At 38.7% G+C, this 21,517-nt stretch overlaps 1 protein-coding gene across 1 annotated transcript in view; it reads left to right on the top strand.

Moving 5' to 3' along the window:
* LOC126481450 (venom allergen 5-like) overlaps nt 1–20,683 on the top strand; it is a 106,002-nt gene extending 85,319 nt beyond the window's left edge. The window contains exons 4-6 of the mRNA XM_050105221.1: nt 4,749–4,830; nt 13,750–13,885; nt 20,159–20,683. Coding sequence (XP_049961178.1) covers nt 4,749–4,830; nt 13,750–13,885; nt 20,159–20,387 — 447 coding nt within the window. The 3' untranslated portion in view covers nt 20,388–20,683. The remainder of the gene's footprint in view (nt 1–4,748; nt 4,831–13,749; nt 13,886–20,158) is intronic.
* Nucleotides 20,684–21,517: the final 834 nt, after the last annotated feature.

Below are 21,517 nucleotides of genomic sequence, written 5' to 3'. Positions count from 1 at the left end.
CCAGTCCAAAGGGTGTATTTGTGTTCAGTCATTATTAAATACCTTAAATTTTCTCACAGATAGAAAGTGCTTGTAATCAAAATTATCGTCTCTGTATGTCTTTACAGGTTCAGGATTGTATGATAATCTGTTTGTCTGTGACTGTTCGGAATCTAACTCATGTACTCTCTGTAAATTACCTAAATTATACTGGCTGTGTGAGTCTGACAAATGTTCGGAAAGTAGCGTGTGCTATGATGTGTTAAAGGCTGAAATATTTTTCATCTACGTAATGTATTATTAGACCAACCTATCTCACTGATTGTCTGCTGTAAATTTTGGAATTCGGTTGTTTGATTTAACGAAACTGGTGACGTTTCGTCTGATTTGTGTCATTATTACTTTCGATAACGTCAATACGACTGGCCAATTCATCATATTTTTCAGTCAGTGCTTTTACCTGATCATCGTTTTTAGTATCAGAAGCATTAATTTGTTTCTGTATTTTACGTGTGGTTTTGTTCAATTCCTTAACGTCTGCTTTGATGGCATCGGGATCCTGTATTAGTTCTAATTGTTCAAGTCTGTGGGTCACTGTCTGAAAGTCTACTGTGTGTGTGTCTGTTTTTGTTTTAAGATCAGAGATTTCATCATGTAATTCGGTGTTCAACTGTTTGACAGCATTAATTTAGTCTGATACTGTAGCAATATTGTTGTCTACGTATGTTTGTGCTTTCGTAAACAATTTACGCTTATCTTCCTGTCTCTGTGCAGTAATTGTTTCCATGACTTGTTGCTTTACTTTATTCTGTTCGTGTATAAATTTACGGTAACGCGTTTCACTGTTTTGTAAGTGGTGATTAAAACGTTCGTCAATTTGGCTGTTCTGTTGGTCAAATTTCGCGTCTACTTTTGCATCCAGTGTGCGTGAAAGTTCTGCTGACATTAATTTAAACTCGTCGCGTAACTGTGTTGCGTTTTCAGAGCATTGTTTAGCGACTGCACTAATTTCATCTCTAAGTAATTTCGTTGTAGCTGCTTGCGTATTCCTTAATTCTTGAGCCACAGATCTGATTTCTTCACTACTGCTCCTAGCACAAGTCTTAATTTCCTCACGTAATTGTTCTTTAGTATCATGACATTACGCGGCAACGGCTGTAATCTGTTCACTAAGTTGTTTGTTCTGTTCATTAAGTTGTTTGAAATTGTTATCTTGCTTATCATTCGACTGTTTGGAATTGTTGTCTAGTTTTTCATTTAGTTGTTTGAGATTGTCGCCTTGTTCTTTCTTGAATTGTAGTAATAATGCTACAACTTGATCCATGCCAAAATTACCTACTCTATTCTCTGTGCTGTTTGATGGCGTACCTGCAATTGTCATGTTTTGTGTAACCATTTGGTCATTCTGTGATTTTCGAATTGTTTTGCCAATCGGATATGCACTGTGGGTCACTACCTCGGAACCAAATAAATCTGACGTATTTTGACTACATTGTTCATCTTCGTGAGAAAAATTTATCTGTTCACAATTCAAATTTTGCAAACCGGGTGTGTCAAACTCGGCAGCGTTCATTGTATCGGAATGTGCTGCGTCATCAATTGTTAAATTTACTGCGGACATAATTGAATTTATTTGCCCATAATTAGGATTTGACTCAATACTAGTGTCCGGCAGGCACTGATTATCTGTGATTAGGGGATCATCATTATTACACTGAGTGTCGAAAGTATTATCGGTCAAATGATTCGAGTCGACTATTTCACTCATTGCACATCGCGATGTACTGTTAACAATTTTTCGCGGCATTTTTCACAAATCAAATTTAACCACAAAATGAAACAAAGACAAAGCGAAATGGAACAAACACAATTACAACAAAGAGCAATAATTGCCGATGATCTGTGGAAGAAAAAGTGACAAATTAGTAAATGCGTTGCGCCAGATGCAAACTACATTTAAGTAAATTAGAGATTCACAAAGAAATACGATCCTGGGCGGTTGTCGCCAAGTGTAACCTCCCCACAAAATTGAATAAATAATAATATGAATATGATTCTGATTTTAGTGTAACCTCAGAACAAAATTGGTTCCCATTTATAACCTCCTTACAGAAATTCATCCGCATTTAACTTCCACACAAAAGTTGTTTGCCATTTAATGTACCCACAAAATCCTTTTCTCATTTAATGTAAGCTCGAAACAGAAAAATTCCTAAACCTCGTAATAAAAAGTAAATTCAATAACCTGGTAAATTTTGGACCACAGCAGTGCTGCGTCATGGCCCTCTAAGATCATTCTGAATAAAAAACGGAAAAATTCTTATCTCAATAAAGTCGCCGAATATACCTGCTCTTACAATAAATTTTTACGGCACAGCTCTATGCAATGCTGGCCGATAGATTGGTCATTTATGAAAGGAAGCAACAGATTTTTTTTTCCAACAATCGGAATGATCATGGATTGGAGAAATTAGTAAATTCTTTAAATTGAAATGAATGCTTATCAAAAATTACTTTATATGACAAAGATTATTATTAGGACATTTTTAAAACATTTACACGGGAGTTCAGATAACATTACTAGATATGCGCGAGGCTGCTTTTTACCTTATACAATAATACTCAGGCTCCGGCATCGCTGCACCGCGACCGGCCCAGCTAACACGACACACTACACCAGACCAGAGCAGACACCAGACTAGCAACTACTTACTGCTACAGCTACACAGTTCCTACTCAGTCAACACTGCTCTCTGGTTAGCGATTCTCTTATACCTTGCATATCGCAGGCAGCGCATGAGCAATACATCGAAATTACATCTGCTCGGACCTCTTACAGGCCATAGAAAGAAAGGAAGCAGGGCAGTTGCAAACTGATGAGACCCGACGGCTTAATGTGAATCGTTCTGTTGTTTCTCGGATGTCGCGACGGTTTATAAAGTCAGAAACGGTAGCCCGTAGACTAGGTATGTGCCGACCACGTTTGACTTCGGAAGAGAAGACAGTTATCTGGCTGTAAGGGTACGACAGTACCGCCTTAGTACTGCACGGCATCTGTCATGTGAGCTAGGATCATCCACTGGACGTGTTGTACCGACGCAAACGATGTTCAGAAGGTTTCGACTGCGTGTCCTTTACTGTCGGAGACATACTGTATGTCTACTTCTGATGCGTCTTCACAGAAGGGAACATGTAGAGTGGAGTCATCAACAAGCCACTTGAACGGTCGAGCAGTGGGTCAATGTTGACTGGGGAGTGATTCTCGATGGATTCGCATGTGGAGGGACTTGGAACACTATTTCGGTGCCCAAACATTATGGAAAGAGACCGAGATCGAGGAGGATTCCTAAAGCTGTTGGCAGGGATTATGTTTACCACTTGAATCCGTCTTCATGAATTTGTACGGGTGAATCGGCATGGTTTAATTGCTGTCAGGTATCGTGACGAGATCTAGGGACCTCATTCGCGGTTCTTGCGAGATGCTGTGGGCCCATATATCGTAGATGTGGTCGATAATGCTCGACCTCATAGAGCACGAGTAGTTGATGTTTTCTTGGAATCTCGCTCTCCCGATTTGAATCCCATAGAGAATGTCTGGTATGCACTAGGGAGACGGCTTGTATCACGTCAGCATCCACCAACCATTCTCCGACACTGTGAACAGTTCCTCAATATGAGACTCATGCGACCATTCACAGTATATCGCGTCATTGTCAGCCCCGTATTGGTGCCAGAGGTGGTCGTACCCCATACAGACCACATTAATCAGCTGTCGAAACATGTGTGCAAATACGTTAAGGTGGAAAAAACGAAGTAAATTTTTGTCTACCGTTGTGCATCTTGCAGTTGTTTGGGTTCCGTATTCTTTGAATTTTTCTACTTTACTATCACCTGTTTACACTGTTTTGTGGCAAAATAAATGCAACCTTACAAAGTTTCCTTTTGTTGCTTTAATCTTGGACACCAGCGTATTTTGAAGAAGTCATGTTAATGAACGACCAACAGCTGCAGTTGCAGCTAACTTTTAGCCGCTACCAGTTTCACTCGAACTGTTCATCAGCCAGCACACAATCAGCATCATGGTACCATTATTACTGTGGCATCAACATAAATGAAACAAAAAAAGCTAATTTTATTATTTTAGCTTGGCCCGTGCGAATGCTCGCACGAGGTTAAGGAATGGACACACATACAGAAATCAAGATAAAAAGTTGCAGGATGGCTTTAATTTTGGTTTTGTTGACGCCACAGTAAGAATGGTACTGTACACGATGATGTAAATGATTTTACGTCGTTTGATAATGATGATTCTGCAGCGTCAGCAACCAAAGGTTAAATTCATCAGCAGCTCTTGGTGTTGATAAATATGATATCTCTCAAACATTTTTCAAGTTAATTGGAAAGATAGCTTCTAATATAAAAAAAGCTTTAGTTATCTTAATTAACTGATTCATTTTTACTTGATAGAATTAATATTTTGAAATAAAGTAATAAGTTACACTTGTAAAATCTGTATGTGTTTATCTTATATTACCGCTTGTTGTTACACCGAACAGTGCTACTTCGGAAATGAGATCACATTTGTACAATGATTTACACACCGCCCACACAACCGTCTAGAGTGTGATTTTAAAACAATGGTCTATGAACAGCTTATCTATATAGTTAGGTAACCCTTCCCAATTGTAACAACTGGATTGTTACACTTGCAGAACTTGCTCACCTAAGTGAATACGGTTGTAAGCGGAAAACTGTGTTTTTTTTTACAGGTGTGGGACGATGAATTGGCAAGGATTGCCCAGCGTTGGGCTGACCAGTGCACGTTTGATCATGACTCTTGCAGGGATGTTGGTAAGTACCAGAAAACGTTAGAACTAGCTGTTAGAACTGATATTTTCTTTAAATTAAGTTACTTATCAATAATACAGAAAATAACCGCAAATCATGTTTTCATTTGTACTGTTTTAAAAGTGGTGCGGTTTTAGTATTTCCTTTGAGTAATAGCGAATATTCCTCTTTTATTTTGCCCGTGCAAAACTTTTCGCATTGTGTTACTAAAATTATTAAAAAGGTTAAAGCGTACACATAGAGCGAGAAATTCTGAAACCAGAGTCAGATCAATCTCGACTATAATAGAGAAGTTGTCATGACAACCAATAGCAGAAAGAATAATGTCAGGTAATTTCACAACTAATCTCTCGTGATCATGAGTTATATTGACAGTCTGCTGAGCACGTTTTATAATCATTCCTTAGATGTGGGCAGTTGCGCTAAGAAGATAAGGGTACACTGTGTGCTGAACTCGTAGTTTATAAATGAAAATAAAAATCGGCTAGGCGTTTCGTGCACTGCATAATCGTAGACTAAGAAAAGTATAGATTCGACCAGCAATAAAACCTCACCCAATACTAGAGTATGACGAACAGACTGATAGGGCCAACACCGGCAAAATTTATATGGTAGACTTTCCAGTATTGATATTTTAACGATTTGTATTTTTCAGACCACTGGATACAAATTTCCAACGAGCAACTTTAGAAAGTTGATAATAGATTAAACTACGGTAAAGTGGCCAATGGAGCACTGCATGTAATAAAATCAACAACTCTGTTATTAATAAGCAATTGAAATTTAACAAGGAAATTAAAACGCAGGCTAGTACCACTCAGAGTAGTTGTTCTGGGTTAAAAATTAATTTACAGCCAGTTACTCTTAGTGTGCTCTTGGTTGCCTTTGTGTGTATATTTCGCTAACGTTCGTCCCGCACCTGAGCCAAGAGTCATGTTACCTCCGGTGAAATGGAAGGATTAGTCCGTTGTGTTGTGAGTAGGTAGCATTTATTACTCTCTTCACAAGAGTCTGTGGCCGTGTAGCAGGAGTTGTAGCCTAACCAGTTTTAAGTGTCTGAAGTTATAGCTGCCTACTATTCTGCATCTGGATCGATGGTGAGTTCCATCAGTAGGTGAAGGTGAAGTCAGGTTCCTCTGAAAGAGTGATAACAGACTACTCAGATCAGTGATGAGTGACGTCAGACACGTAGTGTTCTTCATGTGTCTGCATCCTTTCAGAATCTGTGGTTTGCATTCTCTGTATCTACTCAGACATCACCATCAGTCAGTTTTATGCCATTGGCTAGAAATAACATGTTTTTCACCTGCAGTCGCTGTTGTTACAGGATTCTCAATATCTTCCTTTCTCCAAATTTACGTACATTTCTTTAAGATACCCACAGTTCGTCAGATGGTACACATGTACCTAAACAACTCCTTTGATGATTTTCTTAAATTACTAGCTATCATGTATCTTCTCGTACAGAAAACTTGGGCCGCGCCTATCTTATCGCTTCAGCAACAAAACGCTATAGGGCGTATGTATCAGGCGACACAACGAGATGAGCTTGAGTTTCTCATCAGGCTTTCTTCGGTTCCTCTTAGTATCTGCTCACGTTAAAAGGGGCGGCAGTCAATGAGGAATACAGCCTTCTGAAAGTTTTGAGATTCGGTAAATATAAAATGAGGAATGTTGACCCCACTGACATGTCGAATACATGGCTGCCTTGTGGAAGTATTTACGGCTCTTTGCGATAGGTATGCATCACAACATTGATTGTTTACAATAAATATGTAATGTCTTCATTTCAGTGTGTAATCACAAGAAGTGAGCATTTCTCCAGAAGGTTTAAAATACGTCACTTTTAAATGTTAATATGAAAAAGTTAGCTAAAGAGATTTCAATAATCATCCATCTGTTGCTATGTGGAGATCGTTTGTAAATTTTTGTGGAGACTGACATAGCAATTCAGTATGTTGATAGGAGAAGGAATGCCCAACAGAAAATACCATACTACACTAGTTTCAGTTGATACTGTTTGTAATCCGTCGAGGCAACTAAGTCTCAAAAAGTAACTACAGTCATCATGTGGATGCGATCCATTCAGTTAAGAGTGACATCCAGTCGGCAAACAGTTATAAAAGTGCTACAAAATTAATCACCGCGTTATAGTGCTGACACAGCCACTACTTACACTTTCAATGATCGTTATAGAGCGTTGATTGTTCGACGTTTCCTGCAGGTAATGCCAATCTTAAACCCTTTTGTGAAGTACGAAATGACTCGTCGCAGAAGGCTATTCATCACCAATAATAATCATTCCAGGATCGACGTAGTGGAGCGATTGCAAGAGCTCTATTTCCATTCATTGTCGTTAACATGAAAGCAGGAATTATTCGTTCTTTTGCAACTCTGTATATTGCCGCTCATTTGGAGCTCCACAGCTCACCTGCGCACGCGCCTTGGCGCTCTGCGCTCTAAAACGTGCTCGTCGGTCCTATAGTGCACTCAGAATTACTGTATGATTGGCAGTTGGGAAGTAGCACAGGTGAGCGAGTAACAGAGTTGCCAAGTCTCCCACGAAACTCGCGCGTAATCTCATGTTTCATTCAACTCACTCACACACGCTAACTATTAGATCTTTAAATGTGGAGCCGGCTGTAATTCATTGTGAAATAATTTCAATATGTTATGGTTACATTTTTATTTTTTTAAAATGTTTATGCAGGCAATAAAACGATAGTTTTCAAGAAACAACTTTCCGACGACGTTATCAAATTTTCAACATGGGTGAAAGTTTTTTGTTATTGAAGTTAGGTGTACACATTATGCGAATGAAGTGTCAAGAAAACATCAAATTTTCATCTGTTTCAAACCTTAGCTGTGTCGAAGACCTCTAACGCTAGATACAGGACTGTAAATAATAAGACGCGCAATCGTCTGCTCGCGTACGATAGCGATAGGCAATAGATCTCTATATTTGTAAAGACCTTATATATTTCTGATATGCATCTTATTTCCAACACAATAAAAAATAAAGTAATGCGTGTTTGGTATCTTAAATTGGGCAACATCCATTCTGAGAAATAAAAACAATACAAAAACGGCCAATGTATTGCAGACATTATTTTGCATACTGTAGTATGCACAGACTGAATTCTAGAAATGTACTGTCTTTGGAATTAATATTTGATAATGCTGCCATTTTAAAATTTCAAAACTTAGTGTGAATTAATTTTGTTATGCCAGTACTTACAAGTGCAAACTGCGCAGTCCAAATGTGTAGCTGAATCCGTTTGTGCTGCATCTGTATGTGGATAATGGTAAAACTCCACTGACATCACTCTCGTCGCTATTACAGACACTTGAAGTTTCGGTGTCACTATTGCCATTTAAAGAGATAATCATATCTTCCACTGAAGTCTCCAAAGCTCCTTCATCCTGTCAGGCTCCTTCCATAATGTTGTGCGTGTGTTTGACGGCTTTCTTCCAGCCTTCAGAGGTAATGGTGAGTAATAGCTTCTTTAGTGCGTCCTTCTACTGCGGGGAGCGTAAAATTTTGGTTGTTCTGGCAAGGTAACCTTTAGTTTGAGCACATATCAACTCTATAGGGTTGAAGTGGCAATTCTACGGTGGCAGGCTGACGATTTTATGCTCATATTTTTTTGCCATTTCGTCGATTTCATGTTTTGGAAATTACGGTTTGTGGAAATTTATCCTTAAGGCTATCAGATACATTTACATTTCGTCGCTCAAGCTAATTAACAATTTCCTCCTTTCGCTTTGCCATGGTAGGTGCTTTATCAACAACAACTGAATGATATGGAGCATTGTCTAAAACAATTGTTGACGGTTTATCTAGATTTGGTATTAGAGCTTCTACAAACCACTTTGTGAATGTAATGTGGTTCATACGTTCATGATAATCTCCTGTCGTCGTCGATGTAAAGAGAAGGAGACAGTTTGGTACGAAACCTTGCGAGGTGCCTGTATGCAGCAGAATCAGTGTGCCCCCCCCCCCCCCCCCTTAGCAGATGGCATCTGCATTGTTCCTTTAATCGTCTTGTCTGTCCACCCCTGATTATCTACGTGACCAGAATTTACCCACATTTCATCGAGCCAAACTACTTCATTAACATTTATGCTAAATATTTTGTCTTAAAAATCGGCATCGCCATGCAGCAATATCCTCCCTTTCCATCAATAGCTTATGGCCGCAAAATTGTCTGTAGTGAAATCCTACATTGTTCAAAATTGTGAATAACGATGTTCAACGGCCCTGAAAAAGTCCTAATTCTTTAAGTACCACTAATAACTTTGAGATTGTGGAATGCTCCTTTATGCAATAATAATCGTAAACATGTCGACAAATTACATCATCTGCAAATAAATCTAAATTTGTAACACGCTTATCCATGGAACCTGTCTTCCTGTGTGTACCAAGTTTGGATGCTTCTCCAACTTTCTTTTCTGTCTTAAACAGTTCCTTCCCAATTTGTATGACAGTGCTTTTGTTCATATTCGGGACTGCTGCAGTTCTGTCCACTACCTTGATAACACAGAGTAGTGGGCCACTATTAAGTTTCTTACTCTCAAAATAAGCTCTTAACGAACAAACCATTTCTCTACACTGTCCTCGTAAAGCAATCCCCTGTCCACGAGAACGACGTCGAACTATTCCACTTATAACTTTCGATGTACTTTCTTCCGACATGTTAAGTAAGACGTAACAAATAACGGTCACAGAAACAATACGGTAACTCCTAAACTGCAACGAAACAAACAGAGCGTGTGGCAACCACACAGGCTCACTCACTGCAACTAAATTGAGGCACAAGCGAAAGTGTTGTGGACTGAGATTTGGCAACTCAGGCTGCACATGCCCGCTGGGCTGTGGGATTGGCTGAATCCGAACCGTGCGTCCAATGCGGCCTTTTTCCTACCACTTCCGTCACAGCTGTCAATACTAAAGTAACTATAGGAACCTCTACAACCGCGGTCACCTTGGCCAGGGCCCTGGCTTGGCAGTTCCTTTGCTGACGGAGCATGCTGCCACCGCAGCCTGCTTTCCCCGCAGTCGACTATGCCAGCGAAGCTGCTTGCTGAGACCAGTACTTCCGGCACTCACGTAGGCCAATGTGCGACTCAAGCCGCCCACTGTGAGTTCAAGATAGTTGTATTTTTGACAAAGAGCTTGTTATAAGTCTATGAAACTGTTGTTTTCAAAATGGGATGTCGGGCAATCACGTGGCAACCAGCGGCCATACCGCTGCAACCACACTTACAATGGTGAACTCCAGATTATTCTGACCAATACGAGCTCTGCTCCACCATCTATCATAGATGTTTCTCCACCCGTGACTCTGCATCACGGTCGGTACACGAAATGTGGCAACAGAATCGTTCTGCAGTCAGTTGAAAAAGCTGATTATCTGAGTTTTCTCAACAGTGTTTCGCGAAAAAAGACCAGAGATTTCCATTTGAGCTCACGGAGTATCTCCATAATGCTCACGTGTTGATCGACTCTGCCACTGCCACTTGCTTCAATGTCTTTCTTTAATCCGCGCTGGATGGGATGCCAAACACTCCAACAATACTCAAGAATAGAGTGCACTAATGTTAAATGTATAGCTGAGCAACACTCTCCTTAAACTCTCCCAACACACCGAAGCCGGCTATTCGCCTTCCCTCTCCTACCAGTCTTACGTCCTCACTCCACTTCGTATCGCTGTGCAGCGGTACACCTAGTTATTTAATCGACTTGACTGTATCAAGCAGCACACCACAACACTATTCAAAACATTCCAGGATTGTTTTCCCTCCTCATCTGCATTAACTTAGATTTTTGTGCACTCCGAGTGAGTTGCCACCCATCAAATCAAACACAAATTCTGTCTAAGTCACCCTGCATCCTGCTACAGTCAACGATACTTTTACATATACTACAACAGCATCAGCAAACACTCGTAATTTGCTGCTCACCCTGTTTGTCAGATCGTCTATATGTATGTATTTCTGTCTCACTTCCCTGAGGCACTCCTGATGATACCCTTGGCTGTGATGAGCACTCTTCTCCAGGATTCTTCGAGCCACTCACACATCTGCGAACATATTTCGAATTCTCAAACCTTCAGTAATAGCCTGCTGTGGGGTACTGTGTCAAACGCGTCCCGGAAATCTAGAAATAGGGAATCTGCCTGTTGCCCTTCATCCATCGCTCGATGATATCTTGTGAGGAAAGGCTGAGTTTCGTACGAGCGACGCTTTCTATATACGTGTTGATTTCTGGTTCAAAATGGCTCTGAGCACTACGGGACTTAACATCTGAGGTCATTAGTCCCCTAGAACTTAGAACTACTTAAACCTAACTAACCTAAGGACATCACACACATCCAAGCCCGAGGCAGGATTCGAACCTCCGACCGTAGTGGTCACGCGGTTCCAGACTGAAGAGCCTAGAACCGCTCGGTCACACGGGCCGGCCTTGATTTCTGGGCAAAGGTTTTTCTGCCCCACGAAATTTATTGTATTCTAGCTTAAAATATGCTCAAGAATTCTTCAGCTAATCGGTTTTAAAGATTTTGGCCTGACATTGTGCGGATCCGTTCTTTTAACCTTTTGTATGCAGGAGTCATTTCCACTTTTTTCCAGTCGCTTGAGACTTTCTGTTGGGCGAGAGATTCACGAGAAAAGCAAATTAAATATGGGTCCAGTGTTAGAGAGTACTCTGTGTGAAACCGAAGTGGGATTCCTTCTCTCCTCTCTTAGTTGTTTCTCAGCGATGTATATTTCTACGTCCTCCTGTGATCTGGGCAGATGTTACATTCCTCCAGTGTTTTTTTAAAAGCACGCCAGTGCTACTCCTGGCGTCTTGGTGTGGGGAGCCAACGAGCACAACTTCAGGTCACGTCTGGTGGTGGTTGGGAGCACTCTGGCGGCATAGAGGTACGTCACAGATCTCTGATTTGCCACATGTTAGTTCTGATGCTACAGGATCGAGACACCATTTTTCAATAGCATAATGGTCGTCCACTAATGGCACATGCCTCTCTGAACTGTCTGAGTGGTGTTGAGGTACTCCCATGGCTAGCAAGGACGACAAATATGTCCCTGCTAGATACTGTGTGGGGCCAGCTGGGAGGTCAACTACAGCCCAGTGTCAGTACCCGAAACATCAAGGATTTGTTTCATCAGTCGTAGGCTTACTTGCCTCAGAGGAGAACATAACGGCTTTGTGACTATCTACCCAACCGAATCAGTGCATGCTTCCAGGCCAGACTGCACGCAGAGTCCTACTGATAAGTCAACTCATACTACCAAGTTCTTTGTAAAATATGGCTCGATTTTGCAATCACATGTCCTCTCAACCAATTAAGTTTCCTGCTCATCTTCAAGGTGCTTCACATTTTCTGTAATACAATTTATTTTCAAGCTGTGGAGCAAAACCTGCACAAAATGTATAGGAACCTTTTTCCTTTGGTTCCAGCTGTTAGCGGAAGTGCTGGAAACGTTAAGTGAAGAGCCACAAACGCCAACCCGGTCGCGCGTGGTGAGGGAAGTCGGAGCCTTCATAAAAATACAATGAATCCGTTGCTTCCCCAGTCTATCACAAGCTCTCACTGAGAACTCCCTATTGGCAGTCTGTTTGTCGTATTCGTTCAGGAACCATTGCTGCAGGTAATAAAGGCTTGGTAAAAGATTCTCCAGCCACTTTTTTACTCTGGGTGACGATGTCTGCAAGTTTTGTTTCCAGCTCATGGAGCTTCACTGAGTTCTCGAAGTGAGTTACCGATCGAGGAGGCTGAAGCAGTGGTTAGCAAACTGGACTTACATTTACAAAGACAGCGCTTCAGTTTCGTTTTCTGTGAATGCTCGACGTTTCCTCGGAAAGCGCCCAGCCAATCTTCTTCCCCATTCTTCCGTGATCCGAGGATGTCCTCCGCTTATAATAACGCTGATATTTGGCAGGAAATTACTATACATCACTTCGGCAACAATCAGCTTGATGCTGTCCAGAGTGATAGCGAAATGATATTCTTTGAAGCCATTTTGACTGTTTCTCGACTGTGACTGTCTCAAGAAATATGTAAAGTTTTTTTTTAAATTACCGCTACCAGTCACAAACTTTGTAGTAGTAATTTAAAAAAAAAAACTTTACATATTTCTTGAGACAGTCACGGTCGAAAAATAGTCAAAATGTCTTCAAGCTGACAAAGTTTGTGACTGGTAGCGGTTATTTAAAAAGACCTTCACATATTTCATGAGACAGTCAAGGTCGAAAAATAGTCATAATGTCTTCAAGTTGACAAAGTTTGTGACTGGTAGCGGTAATTTGAAAAAAACTTTTACAATGATATTCTTATAAAAGAGACAATGGTTAAAAAAATTATGAAAGACGTATCACTTCAGCAAAGCAAAGAATGAAGTTACCAATGAATGAACATTACTGGTAATGAGTGGAATTTAGGCTTTGTAGAGAGTGCATGTGTGTTTCACTGACCAATAAATGCAATTATTTGTGCAGTTTTACTTCCACTCAAGTACTAATAATTTTCGATTTCAAGAAAACGACCCTGATTTGTGGCAAGAGGACAGCATTCACTATAAGCCTCGCCATCAGATAAAAATAAACCACTGATCCATGATCTCTCCCTTTCAACATAATAGACCAATCGCCAAAGCCGAAGTAAGACAATTTATGAAAATAATGGATAGGATAACAAAGAAGTAGGGGTGGTACAAGAGATGAAATTGTGTCCTTTGTTTGAACACAGCGTTGCTAAGCTCATAAGAAAAGTAATCCAAATTGGAAATAATGAAACTGTATAAATTTTAATTACTAGAAGCACATGCTTAGTTCTCTTAAATTCGATGTAACAACTATCTTCACACTGTTAGCGTTCTCAACATGCATTTATTGACTCTGAAGTTTTGTTTCAGAAAGGTTTAAAGTTGGTCAAAACGTCTATCTCTCCAGCACCACAGGACCAATAAGAGGAGCTGAGTGGTCGACAGCGGTTCAAGCTTGGTATGATGAGGTCAGAGCTTTCAGCAAAAACAATGTCAACAAATATCAGTAAGTTACCTATTTACGATGCTACCTACTTTAATCATAATCTGCGTTTGTTCTTATAGATACATATAACTCTAACCTAACCTAACCTGACCTAAAAATGCAGTCACAATGTTATGGAAAGCAGTTAGACACGGTGACAACAGCATATTCACACAGCTACCTGATATTCATAGATGAATGGTTATTTCGAAGTAACGCAACATAATTAACTGCCAAATTAACAACTCCTATAAAATGCAGACCCAAGATTAGGTGTAGAGATGTACATATGAGATTGAATAACAAAGAATGACATTAAATTGAATGACGTGTATGCAGTTATGGTGAGACATTTCAGTTATTTTATCCTACATATAAGAGTAGAAAACCACATATAATACTCATTAAGAAAACCAGTCATCTGTACTTGGTCTGTGCATCAGATACAACTGGGCACGATCTGATGACAAGATTTCTACACTCCAGTGTTTCCAGCAGAAGTAGCAATAGGTAAGTTTTCAGAAAATAAGTCAATAAATAATACAAAACTTACATGAAATAAACAATGATTAAATAAACATTTCAAATGAGGAGACAAATATAATAGTACAATGTATCTCATCCTTCCTGATGAAACTAATCTATATCTACAGATCCGACAGAGCTCAATGAACTGCTGAAACATAAATTTCAGAGATGAATGAAAGAGAAATACGTAATGCAAATTAAGTGCCACTTAGAAATTATGTATTTTGGTTTCAAGTAACGCCTAGGTTAACAAATACTTAAACTCACTCTATCATCTCGTTGGGTTAACATTATAACATTAGAAAAATCCTTAGCAAAATGTCTGTTGACAGAACTTCCTTAAAATATTGTCTAGTAATGAACTACGTCTTTAGTTAAGTGACATATTACTTGATTCATCGCAGCATATTGTTTGGAAGTAAAACTATGTTTAAAAAATGCGTCATCGATTCTGAAGAAAGTAATGTTTTCTCTTATGTAGCTATCTTATTTTAGTTTATCACTAAGACCTTTGATTATGTGGGACATTGAATACATCAGATAACCGACAGACACTACGATTTCTCATGACATCGAAGATCGCTTAAGTGGAGATCAAATCTATGAGACAAACAATCATTATCCATGTGACATTGACTACTTGGCAGATAGTTCTTCTACACCAGTGGTTCCCAACCTGGGGGGTTATCACTCCCTGAGGCGTAAAATGAAATTTTCTGTTGATTGAAAACCAAAGAATTCAATTCTGTTTCAGTCACAAAACTAAATTATTTTCAAAAGATCATATACTGATTATATAAGTTATCAATACTTTTCTCAGTTACTAGCATTAATTGGGTGGAGATTACAGGTTCCTCACAAAGCCCACCCATTACGAACATAAGTTGTGCTTTTTCACATACATTGCTGATGATAGAAATGAGACATACACGTAACAAATGCTAAATACCTCAAGAAAATGTCTTCTCCAAGTTGTAGATAGTACTAGAAGTCGCCTGTTACTCGCTTTGAAACAGTTAAACGAATTATTGACAGCACAACACAGCTGTAACTACATAAGGCTGTACACAGTATTATTATTATTAGATTGGTTAGACACAAAGCATTAACATCCTGAAGTCATCCAACATTTGCCAGTTCAGAAGTAAGGAGTACAGCAATCAAGTGATTCACAAACAATAAGTATATTGCACACATCTGAACTTTATTTGATTTTAAATGGGATTACAGTGTGTAGGTCAAGCTAGTGCTGCAATGGAGAGGAGTAATGCAGGGGAAGTATGTTTTGTAGCAAGTGTCTACCTTCACTGTGGATAGTTAGCTTCATTATCTCAGAAGAAGTTGTGGGTAGCACTTGCAATGCACCATGAATTCCTCCTTCATTATTACTAACAGCCTCCAAACATACCCCCCCCCCTCCCCCTCCGCACACACAAAACTAAATATCATTCATCTTTCATCGTTTTAAAAATAAAAGTGTTCCAAGAAAGTCCTTCATTCGACAGTTTAGTTAGATGATTAAGTTCGTAATAATGTGGGGGAGGGAAAGGGGATGGAAAGGTAGTGGTACTAGCTAATGTCTGATTGCACTCAGGGATAATGGCCTAAAAAAAAGTTGAGAACCACTGCTCTAAGCTTATACTCCATTAAAATCTTAAAATACATGCATTCATGTTGCTGCTGTATTTTTTCAGTAATCATATTCTCACCATCATCTAAAAGACTTTTTATCTCTTGGAAGCCAATAGAGAGTTTTCTTGCTTCATCCAGAATCCATTTGTCTGATTGTATGTCTCATCTATCAGTGTTTCTTTTTCAATGCTCTTACAATTATATTCTCCAGTTGGCTTGTTATGAGACCAGTTTATTTACTTCCCTGCATCCAGTAGTAGCTGCTACCACGTATTGTTCCAATGGTCACTGGGGAACGTTTAGCTCTTTTTAATATTTTAGCATGAAAATACCGTCACTCACAGCTGCAAATCAAAACTGGTGATATACAAGGGCGTGCTGAAAAGTAGCGCCTTCGAATTTTTTATGCGAAAACTTTTAAAGCCTTTTAAACAGAAAGAACTTTAGTAACATCCTACACCTCTATTCTGCACTTCTGCAAATTTGTTTATCAACATAGTCACTCCGGCGACGAGCAATCTCTTCCAACGAGTTGGTTGATGCTGTCAGTGTAGAATGTTTAGCTTTGTCGACAGAGCTACATCGTTACCCCTTCTTGCGTTACTAAATCACTATCGAAGCCAAATCCTGTTCTTTATGTCTTGGAAATATATGAAAATCTAATGAGGCCAAGTTGCGAGTGTTATGTAGGATGACCGATGACAGTGAACCCAAGAGACTGGATTCTTGCAGATGTCATAGCACTCGTGTGCGGTCTGGCATTGTCATTTTGAAGAAGAGGGTGTTCAATGCGTGGACGAACTCTTCGATTCAGTTTCCTACAGTTATAAACTTGAAACAACACGCTGTGTCTCAAGCACCGACATAGTTACATTACATACCGCCGTTTTACACGCTACAATTCGGAGCGCTCTAGCGAAAAAGGGTTTCAATTTGCGTTAGCGAAGCTTGGAAGTCTATCAAGAAAAATGCATGACATGCAATACAAGCCGACCAAGAAATATGCATGACATGCAGTACATCAACCGATGCTGAGAACATAATAAAAAATTCTGAGGCGTTACCTTTCAGTATCGAAGTGGGATTGATGGGTCTCGTGAACTATTCAAAAATTTAAAGAAACCTTAGAATGGTTTTACTGTATTATCTTTGCTCTTAGTTACTGTAATACATGCTGATGAACTATAACGTCAACCCAACGTAAATTTCTGTTTTATTTCCGTAATATTCATATTGTTTTTATTCGTTTTTTACCAAATCCTTAATGCACAGTTTCACATCCTCTTGAAGGTATTTCCACACTGTTTTGTGTTCTCCACTGTTTCTTTGAACCTGCATCTATGTTACCATTTACTTAGTTAGTATGTAAATGTCATTTCGTGTATATCTGTATAAGCAACATTTTGTAAGATGCTGAACTGTTTGCTTAATTAAAGCTTGTATCCCTCCTAATTCTTAAATAAATCTCATAATCGAGATATCTCATTCCCTGCTTCGTGCATATTGTTTTTCCTAATATTGTACCTGCCTTCACAAAACCTATCTTATGTAGTTATGATCAGTTTAAATGTTTTCCTGGGCGATTTTAAAAATAGTTTCACTTCTTTCATTCTTCATCTGTAACTGAACCGCCGTTTGTAAATTTTTTAACTTAGTTTCGGTTGATAGACATTTTCACTGTATGTAGATCATGTTACTTTTTGAGCTTTTATCATTTTACTAGTTCTTTCTTTCCATGAAGGTTTCTTTTCCAAGTTGCACATTACAATTTGTCCAAGGTAGTTAAACTGTTGTACTATTTTTACTTTCTTATTATTTACAGGTATGTGGTTGATTATTAGTGGATCTGCTACAATTACCTCAGTCTTTTTAAAAATGATATATGGAGTCGTATTTCTTGTGAAGTGTTTTGTAGTCTTGTTATTTGATTTCTGGCTTCTTGAATGTTATTAGCTAGTAACAATAAGTCTTCTGTGAAGCCCAAGCAATTTAAGTCCATTTGATCTTTTTTAGTTCCAGTTCTTACGTTTTTGGATTGTCGTTGTACCATTCCCTTACCACATACTCATGAGCACAGTTGTAAAGTAATGGCTATAAACCATCTCGATGACTTAACCCAGTTTTAATTGTAAATGACTCAGGTATTTCCCATCTGAACTTTACTTCAGATTTAGTGTTTGTTAATTTTATCATTTTTGTTAATTTGGGATGGATACAGTCATAAGCTTTTTTGAAATCTGCAAAGGTTACAACTTATTGTTTTTTTTTCTTTTGTGGTATTCCATTACCAACTTCAAATTAATTATACCAAGCAGTATTTAGACCCTGGAGAATCTTCTCCAGGGTCTAAAACTTTCTTGGTAATCTCTTAGTTCCAGTTCAAGTTGATCTCTATCATGACTGCATGGAATTCTTGTCAATACATCGTATGGGATCGTATGGGATACCCAAAAGGGAATTTCTCTGCAGTTGTCTACATTTGTGTACTTTTCTGTGTAATGGATGGATTACAGCTGTTTTCCAGTGTTTTCGTAGTTCTTCTTTGTTCCAGATTGTCACTATGCATTGATGCAATGGTATCTTTACTGGTTGTGCTGCATGTTTCCAAAGTTCCACAAATGTTTGAACTTCTCCACTTGGTTTGCAGTTGTGCTCTTTCAACATTTTGTATACTTCATGGAGTGTAGATGGATTTATATGTTCTGTTGGTGGTTTAATAGGGGAATAAGTGTTTATATGAAGTAGTTTTGGAGGAATCTTTGCAATTTAGTAATTTTGTAAATGTTTCTGCTAAAACTTATGTATTTTTTCTATTGCTGTGTGCTATCTTATTATTTTTATCCTTTAACATTAATGTTGCAGGACATATCCCTGTTGGTGTCTGGTAAATATTTTGTACTAATTCCTTGAGTCATTTTCTCCCAATTTGTTTCTGTCATTAGTAGTATATCTTTTTGATATTTTCGTTTAATCCTTTTTATTATTTTCTTGGTTATGTTTCTTTGATCAGAAATTTCCAAGGATGATTCTTCTGTTTCATGACACTGTTACCTTAACTAGGCTTGGTGTCTATATAGCACTGTTTTATCACACTCATCGATATACCATTGGTGTTTTTTTTCCTTTGATTTATTGGGGGTACTTGTTCAGCTGTTTGTTTCGACTGGGGTAGCATTTCCTGTAGATTATATGTTATTTTTATAATACTTGTTTGTTCTTCGTATTCCTTGTTATTTATCAGTTTATGAGGTGGGAGTTTTTATTTGTCAATGGGTGATTTAATTTTTATTTTATCACATAATGATTTGATCCAGTATCTGTCCCCCTCAGAACTTTCACATTGTAAATTTTTCTGTGGTAATTTTTATCCCTACAGACATGGTCCAGTTGCCAATCTGTCCTTCCCAGCTTGGGTGTTTCAGAGTTTTAAGCTTATTTGGTCTTCTCTTGAAATGTGTTAACTTTGAGATCCTGTCATAGTTTCTGCAGATTTCAACTAGTTTCATACCACTCCTGTTTGTTCTTCTTTGTGCTGCCCATTTCAGGCAAAAAAAAAAAACTATATTGAACTGTTCAGTTGTGCTAATGATATTTATTAGACTAATTTATCTAAAATAAAATTTCGCTGTTATAGTTGTGTATGTGTGTCTTTCACATTGATTACAATAACTGAAATTTGTTAGCACCCTCCTTTACATGTTTGGTTTTCTTATATAAGTAGATTAACAGATCAAATACAGTCTCAAAAATTTTCTAATCAGAAATAATATGCCTAATTATATAATTTGAATAAAGCTGAAGAATATTTTATAATAAATCTACAACATTTGTAGAACAAGATGATTTGTTAGCATTCAATTTGCCAGATAAGTATAAAAAATTAGATTGGGGGATTATAAATATTTTATGGAAATGAAAAGATTTATGAAAGAGCAACCTATATAACCTTCAAATGATATTGTACTTTTTTATAAACACCTTGCCCCCTTCCGTTTGCCAAGTTGCTTTTTTCAACTTATGTAGACATCCTACATATTCTTTCATAGCATTTCTGCTTCATTCACCCTTCATCTTCTCTAAAACGTACTTATTAATTTGTGTAATATTATCAATATTATCATCATCTTCTTTCAGATTCAGTGCAGCAACGGGACACTACTCACAGGTAGTGTGGGGCAACACAAAATATATTGGCTGTGGCTACACAGTCTACAATGAGACAAGTCGGTGGACAACCCAGCTGTACGTTTGCAACTACGGACCATCTGGGAACTTCATAGGGCGTCGTGTCTACACAATTGGCAAAAGTTGCTCCAGGTGTCCTGGAGGATGTCATAGCACCTACAGTTCATTGTGTGCCTAGTGAGAAGAATTAAACATCAACTATTACCGTACCACAGTTTTGTTATACGACGAGATTGCAACAGTTATTGGATAGCATGAACCAAAGACTCACTTTAGTATATGAAACAACAAGTTTTTAGTCTTTCTTCAGACTGTTTCACACTCACAGGACATCAGTCATCCAAAGCCATTTGCATAAGACCTGTATTTTCTGTGAGGGAAGGGTTCAGGATTAAATTCTCTTTCCAAATTCTGATCTTCTTTGAATGCAGAATGCTTTGCGTAATTGCTAAATAAAAAATATGTACACATAAATAAAATAAATGACAGAGCCCTTTGGTGTAAATTCTTTTGATATATTTGGTGTATCCCTTTCCACCCGAACCCACACGATCGTGCGGGTGCGGTTTTTATTTTTTTACGATAAGCTGAATCTCTTTCTTGCTACCAACCGACCTGCAACGATCGTGCAGGTTGTGCGCTACGCGTTTCTCATGTTTATGTTGTCATTCGGCGTCAACAGATTGCAGCACATGTTGTTTAAGTTGATCGAGAAGTGAGCATTATGCCGGCGCCTGATTAGTAGCTCATAATTAAGTTAAATTGAATTGTTTCGGCGATTTGCTGGATCTGGTTATTTGTAATAGTGTGTACAACGTTGTGATAATGATAATTATTAGTAACTTCATATCTTTGCACAGTAATTGTGCGTTAAACTTGTACTAGCACGATTGTGCGGTTTAGGTGTTGACTGTGTAACTTTATCTTCGAGTGGGTGTTGTTGGTTGTGTCATTGGCCTCCCTATATTACTGCTTTTCATACAGTTTTGAATGGGAAAATTTTTATCCACATTCCCGTTATTGTATGCAGGTTTATCAGACAGTCAAATCCGTTCTGTATTGGAGGATTCGGATTTGAGTGGCATCTCATCAGATGAAGACGACGAGTTTGTTCCTTCTCCTTCAAATATTCAGCAGGCAGACGACTCGTCTGATGATGATTTGAGTGCCGAAGAAGTTCCTGAAGTTCCTGAAGAGTGCAGCAGTTCACACAGTGTCACAGAAGGTGTCAGACCACTGCTTTTCGGAGATCAAATTTTGTTCAGAAGTTTCATCCAGCAAACATTAATTACAGTGCTGTTGAGGTCA

This window comes from Schistocerca serialis, chromosome 5 (genome assembly GCF_023864345.2).
Source record: "Schistocerca serialis cubense isolate TAMUIC-IGC-003099 chromosome 5, iqSchSeri2.2, whole genome shotgun sequence".
NCBI lineage: Eukaryota > Metazoa > Arthropoda > Insecta > Orthoptera > Acrididae > Schistocerca > Schistocerca serialis.
This window is presented reverse-complemented; position numbering and strand designations above follow the sequence as displayed.